Below are 7,371 nucleotides of genomic sequence, written 5' to 3' on the forward strand. Positions count from 1 at the left end.
TCACCAACGTTTTGTAGATTAGCTTATTGAGGCAAATAAGCTTTTTCAATAAGCTTGCCATCAAACACCAGAATTAGCTTATTTGACTAGTCAATAAGCTAAATTTAGTCAAATAAGCTAATTTATCCCCAATAAGCTGTTTACCAAACATGGCCAAAGGTAAATTTTGAAAACCATTCAAATTCAAAACAAAAATTCTGGACACAGCTTCAGTAGACACCATCTTATTTGTTTATTGACTGAACACAGCTTGAATAGAGAGATAGGTGATACACAAAAAAAAAAACTTATTCTCCATTGAAATTCTGAATTGAAATTATTTTTTTTTTTTTTATTTTTTTAACAGGGCTGAAAAAAAAACACAACAAACAAACCAAGGCAAAAACTAAAACACAAAATACAGTAATTGACGACGACGAGCACAACCCGCCAACCAGTGAGCTGGAGACACCCAGGAACGAGGAACCTTACGCACTTGACAAACCAAGAGCCTTTGAATAGAAACCCACAATTCCTGAATGAGCCAGAAAACCGAAATGTCCATATTCCCTTTATGAGGAAGGACATCCAACAGAGCAGCACAATCCGTGTATATACGAATTTTCAAAAAACCCTCACGCAGAGCAAACTCCAAACCCCATAGACAAGCCTGTAACTCCGTCTGCAACGCCGAGGCGGCAAAAAAAGCACGACATCCACCCCCAAGTACCTCTGAAGAATCAATCTCCCGAATTATCCAACCTGCACCTGCTCTATTCGATAAACAATCCCAAGCACCATCTACAACCAAATAGACAGTGGGATCGATAGCAGGTAAACCCTGTAAGGATAAGAACTGCCCAGACTGAGTTGCCACAGGAGGAACCACATTAGAAGAAAAAACCGAAGCCTTCCAGCATTGAGCATGCTTACTACGAGCCTTCCAATGAGTAGCTAAGTGGATAATGGATTCTGAATTGAAAATTATGCAAGTATACTTTCGGCCAACAATTTTCTTTATCTACAACTTTTTTCAAGATTCAAAACAGAAACAATCGATACATATGGACATATGGTTAACTCTGGACTAAAATTGGCAGTCCTAAAACAATTGGTGAAGCTGGAAAATTTCAATAAGATGACACTAATACTAATCTACTATATATATGACAAATTTTGAGTAGTGATTGCTATTTTGTTCAGCTGTGTTCGAACAACAGGATAACAAAACTGACAGCAGTTTTGCTGCTTGAGCTTGACTGTCCATCAAACCATAAAAACTGCCCATGCTGCTCAAACTCTTACAGTTGCCACAGGATTAGGAATTGCAGTCAGTTTTAGGGCACATATCTGTAAAACTTCATAAGGTAAGCAACAACACAGCCCAATATAGCACCTGCTCCAACCTGCATTGGCATGATAAAAATTCAAAATACATATTCCAACTCAACCGAATTTTTAAGTCCAATATCTCTTTATAACTCCAACTGACTGTATAAAACATATTTAAACAATTAAAAAGCATGTGTTGAGGCACCTAGAAAATACATTCACCATACAGATAATATGATGAGGAGTTCTGATTTTGAATGTTTGGAGATTTTGAATAATATGATTTAAGGTTATTCTTGAAATTCCAGCTTATAATAAACTTATCATATTTGGACAAGGCACCTTAAGGGCTAAGGCTTTAAAAACCTTTTCCACCACTCACCAATGCCAAAATGCCTATATCAAATAGATACAACAAATATCAGACATTATACTGTCTTAGCACTATTTAACATTTACAGGAAAATTGCCACAACAAAATTTCCAGCAGGCGCAGTATCCATCGTGAAATAGAATATCTAGACAGATGTTATAATAAGTAAGAAAACATGCAAATACAACAATTATAAAAGGTACCATAAAAGCTCAACAAACCTGTAGAGGAGTATGACCCAATGAGTCTCGTAGAGGTTTACAATTAGAAAGAGGATGTTCAGGAGGCAGCTCACAAACCATTTGATTCAATAACTGCAACAAAGAAACTAGCATCACCAAATTTGGAAAGAAGAACACCAAAGAAATGTTTTACTAAACTGAAAATGAGAATACTTTGTATTAGAAGTTTCCTAGAGTCTTCTCAATCTCCAATACGGAAAAGCTTATAATTTCAAAGAAAAGTTGATACAAATAGAATATCCAAATCCAAGCCAACTTACTTGAGCTTGCTGACCAGCATGAAGTCTCACACCAGAGGCGTCATACATCACCTGCCATGCAGAAAACAAAAACTCATTACAACATATATATTTACCTTGTTGAAAAGTAAGTGATACAAGACATGTTAGTGCATCAAATCTGACAAGCATTAGTGAGTGCTGACAACCAAATCCCTACCTAAATCCTTATACATGTGTAGAAACAATTTCTTTCCATGCTAAAACACAAATGGGGGAAATGTTTAAGTTATTAGTCAATCTTGGGGAAAAAAAATGCCTGATTGTGGCCTACATATGACACTTTTAGGTCATGCTTGGATTGGGGGTAGTATATTGAGGGGGTAATAAAAGTCAAACTTAAAAAACAAAAGTAATTAGAGGTGGTGTTGTAGGAGACAAGGTGTTTACAAATAAAATAAGGTAGTTACGCCATGAGGAAAAGAGAGAGATGGAACCCTCACAATGCAAATAGTTACCGACCCTCCCCCTAGTGTAACTATTACTTCAAAATGAGGGTAACAGTTCCTCTTTCTTCACCTCATACTACACTATCACTACATAAGTTTCTTTACAATCACACCATCACTGTCTCCTCCTTCCATATATTCACTTTCATTTTGCTTAGTTTGACTTTTATTACCCTAGTAATACATCTCCCTCGATCCAAGCATGCCTTAGCATAAATTAACAGACATGTGAGAACAAATATATGTTTTGGCATTACATTTTGTGATTTTGCTGCTGTTGAATTCAAAATCCAAAATTGATTTATCATCCAATCACAACTCGTTGTTCATGTGACTAAATCATATGTGCCTTACAAAAAGTGAAATAAAAAATATCTAACCAAACATTAAAAATGTAATCTTGATGAATATGCACTTGATTTGGCTTCATGCTCAAACACATATCACAAACTGTTTTTTCTATAGATAAATATTCACTTTACTAGGCTTCAGGCTTTCTAACATTACAAATTATAATGTTTTTGAGAGAACTAAGTTAGGCATCAGTTTTTGGGCCATAACCCCTAATCCTTGTTCCTATATCCTAGTTGTCTCCATCATCTTGTCAAAAACAAGTGGTTTGATCTATATATAAAAACATGTTTTTTGACAGTTGAGGGAAGGAGGGAAAAACACCTATAAATGAAGAAGAGTATCATCCCTTCCTTTCCTCCTTTGCTTTTCTTCCCATCCCCAATTCTTTTCCATTCCTTCAACTAAAACCAAACATATCTCAGCTAAATATCCTAATTATAAAAGTCAAGCCGAGACATTATAAAAGAAAAGACTCCTCCAAAATTAAGGTATATGAAAGAATTATATATCTTAAGGAAAAGCGTGAGGAGTTACCGAGTTAAAGTTGGCTATTCCTACTATTTAAGACATCCCAAATTGGTGAGGCAATTGATTCAAGACAGTGAAAGTTAAACTTGAATGAATCAGTGTGCATCCAAATATGAGTCTTGCCAAGAACTTCAAAAGTTTCAGTTTTTACTTTGAAGTGATCAGTATAATATCAATGAATTGAACTATTTTTATAGTAATCAGTTTTAAGTTAAAACAATACTCTTACAGAAGCAACAAGCACTGCATTCATCAGACAATCCAAAGATAATAGGCAGCATCCCATAAAGGAGAGAATGTGGAGTACATCTGGTTAAGAAGTACATACAACGCAAGCCAAAACGACGGCTAGAGCAAATGCCGATCCACCTGTTCCTTCTTGCACACCAATTGCCACGGCAAGAGCTGACACGCCTGCTGAATGCGATGATGGCATACCGCCAGAACTTAGCATCCTTCTGGAGTCCCATTTCTTTTCTTTGAACCTGTCAATTTAAAAATTATATATTGCAAAAGGAAGAAACTTAAGCTAGGGATTCAAAGAAGATATGTTCAAAAACACAAATCATAAGGACTAGTCAACCAATGGTATCAGGCAGATACTCTAACAATGATATATTCCAAATCCTCGAAACACTAACAATATCAAAACTGCTTCTATAATACTTCATTACTCCATACCTATCACAATCCACCTAATGAAACAATCCCTAACACCGAAAACCGCAAGAGATGTTACAGGAGACATTCGCCCATAACTTCAAGTAGATTACAACCAACAAAAAATATAAACCTCAATTGCATAACAAAACATGCATAATTAATTGTAAATACTAAACAAAAGATCCCAAATTTGACTAAAATCTAACATTAGCTCCATCAAAAAACAATCAAATCCAACAAAACTCCAAATTAAACCATCAACAAAACCCAATTCACACAAACACATGACAATCATGATCTATACATTCAAGTAGCTAATATAATCAAATCGACAAAATCCCACATCAAAATTCAAACAAATTTATAAACCCTAATCACAAACAACACAAAATCAACCCAATTGACCAAGAATGCAACAACCCCACATGATCCAAACCCTTCAAACAGTACAAAATACAATGAAATCAAACAATTTAATTGCTATAAAGAGAAATTAGGGATAAAAAATTACCAAGAGGTGAAGATCTTAAGAAATTGAGCAAGAGAAATAGCAAGAAGAGCAGAAACAAGAGGGAAATTAGGAGGGAACATTAACAATTGATCTGAGGAAGTTGATGAATTTGAACTTGCTATTAAAGCGTCTATATTTCTTCCTGTCATCACCTCCTACTTTCTTCTTCTTCTGCTACTTCTTCTTCTTCGGTTATTCCACCAACAGCAGCAACCTCAAGAAGAGAGAGAAAGAAGGGGAGGAGAGAGAAAGACGTTTTTTTGGGTGAATATTTTTGTGTGTTTTGGGTATGGTTTGATGGGATGAAAATGGAAAATTGGGGAGTTTCAATTGGTTTGGACTCAGATGATGTCTTCTTTGGTGCTAACTGCTATAGCTCATTGTCGAACACACAAGTCAACCTACTCGTAAATTAGTCGATCTGGTTAAATTTTAATGTCATGGGCGGGTTTTTCGTAGCTATGTTGATTCGGGTAGATAATTCGGTTATGAATCTTATGAGTTGGAATTTACAGACACTTTGAGAGTGAGGGGGAAGGGTAAGTGATCTCCACCCTCAAAATGTCTCTAGTGAGGATTGAACCCCCAACCTCAAGGTTGAAACCACTAGACCAAGCTTAACTTGGTGAGATGCATGTTATTGGGTTGGAAACAAAACATGTTTATTGGCTAAATACTACGGAGTAAGTTTGATCAATCGACTACTTTTTGTCTGGCACCAAATTTTTTATTTTGTCGCAAAAATCATTGGCAAGGAGGAGAGTAGAAAACATTCCTCGGAAGAAACCATGGTTGCTCCTTGCCTCTTTCTTGTTTTTTTCTTGACTCTTTACATCATAAGAGTTTAGTGAATTAGTGACTACTGAGGTCTCTATGTTGGATTGTTGGAAATAATGCTAAGGAAGAGAGTTAGTTTTGGAGGAAAACACATTGTCTCACATGGGTGGGATGAAGAAGTTTTACTTGTTTTATATTTTAGAAGAAATGAGTTTGTCTCACATTAGTGTGAGAATAATGTTTTACTTGGTTTAAATATGTGGGTTTAAATGTAGATGTTTGAAGTACTATCCCTTGTATTGTGGGCTGGAAGGGGCATCCTCGTGCATCGCCATCGTCCGGTTGGTTCGTGGCATGTGCACGTTTGGGCCATGTCATATATAATGGTCTAGTTTTTTGAGATTGTTCAGTTGAGAACCTCGCAACACACGTTTTACTCGTTTTTTCGCCCACTTATAATATTTCATGCTCTTTGATTCTTCTCCCAATAGGGTTCGTTTGGCATCACTGTGGTTTTCTGTTTTTTGGTTTTTAGTTTTTTAAAATCAAATGATACATGTCATATAATGAATAAAAAATTAGTCAAACTTATTAAAATCATGATAATTTTGAAAACTGAGAAAAGTAAAAACACATTTATTTTGTATCCTATTTTTGGTTTTTTATATTTTAAAAAAATTAAAAATTAAAAACAAAAAAAATGTCAAACAAGTCCTTGTTTTTAACTAATGCTTCAAAAAACCAGGTCCAAGCATAATTGGGTGGCCAAGTCCAATTTACACATTAAGTAGTATTTCACCTAGAAATTTAGTGGGCTGGAGTGCTGGACTTATACCATCAATATGCCAAGTGACATGTACAATGTCTTGTGCTGAGCCCAAGTTCAGGTGGGTTGGCTAAGACTGATCTTAAACACCATTTATAAGAACGCATAGTTGAGGTTCATATGTCCATAGTGAAAGATCATGTTAGTATGTTATGCCTAAGTATTTTTATTCGGACGTAATTTGTCGTGTTGACGTGTTGTATTGTATTGTGCTTTGCGATTTTTGCACAAAATTGTAGCCCAAGCACAACCCCATGCACATGATAACACATGTCTTGCTTGGCTTGAATAGGCCCAACCTTATGTCATGTTTAGCTTTAATCATGTCTCTGTATTACGGAGTCTCCTTTTGTTTAATCTATTAGCTGAGTTAAGTTATGAGGTAATAGTAGCATATATTCATTTGAATCGTATTTTATAAAATAACATTTGATCAAATTAAAATTATCAAAGGCAAAAAAGTTGTCAAAAAGATTAACTAGAACCATCATGATTTAATTATAGCATTGGATCAGGCTTGCTTGTGCCACAACATGATCCAACCCCCAAAAAAGCGTTGTGTAATACACACACAGGATAGCCATGACGTGACACAATAATACACGATTATACTTGTTGGGTTATGGGCCAAGTTTTTTGAAGGGTTAAACCACGACACCACTAAATATACTAAAATTAATTAATTAATTTATATTATACACACAAACACGATATGATACTACAAGGTGACATGTGATCATTGGGCAATGTTTATGCCGCCTTTTGAAAATTTGGCACAACACATAATGAGCTTGATCGTGAGCCGATCTTAGCCAGACCCAAGATACATGGGCTTGATCCAACACAACTTACATCCAACTCCGCATACAGGCCGCCCCGTTTGGTTTTAATGTAAAATGATTTCATGGAAAATTATTTTCCATTTTTTTTCCCATTTTCCTTTGTTTTTGGTTTGTTAAGGGGTGAAAAACAATTTACCCATGCGTGGAAAATTCTATCATTAATGATGGAAAACAATTTCCTTCACAAAATAAGGGAAGCCACATTTTCCTCTCTCCT

General features: G+C 35.6%; 1 protein-coding gene across 1 annotated transcript; it reads right to left on the bottom strand.

The window, feature by feature from the left end:
• Nucleotides 1-270: 270 nt before the first annotated feature.
• Nucleotides 271-5,021, bottom strand: LOC145604767 (uncharacterized). The gene is made up of 5 exons (XM_081660716.1): nucleotides 4,710-5,021; nucleotides 3,864-4,020; nucleotides 2,187-2,237; nucleotides 1,906-1,998; nucleotides 271-1,385 (listed from the first exon to the last, which is right to left on the bottom strand). The coding sequence occupies exons 1-5, from the start codon at nucleotides 4,856-4,858 to the stop codon at nucleotides 1,317-1,319; spliced, it is 519 nt and encodes a 172-aa protein (XP_081516842.1). The 5' UTR covers nucleotides 4,859-5,021; the 3' UTR covers nucleotides 271-1,316.
• Nucleotides 5,022-7,371: the final 2,350 nt, after the last annotated feature.

This window comes from Chenopodium album, chromosome 22 (assembly GCF_948465745.1).
Source record: "Chenopodium album chromosome 22, dcCheAlbu1.1, whole genome shotgun sequence".
NCBI classification, from domain to species: Eukaryota; Viridiplantae; Streptophyta; class Magnoliopsida; order Caryophyllales; family Amaranthaceae; genus Chenopodium; species Chenopodium album.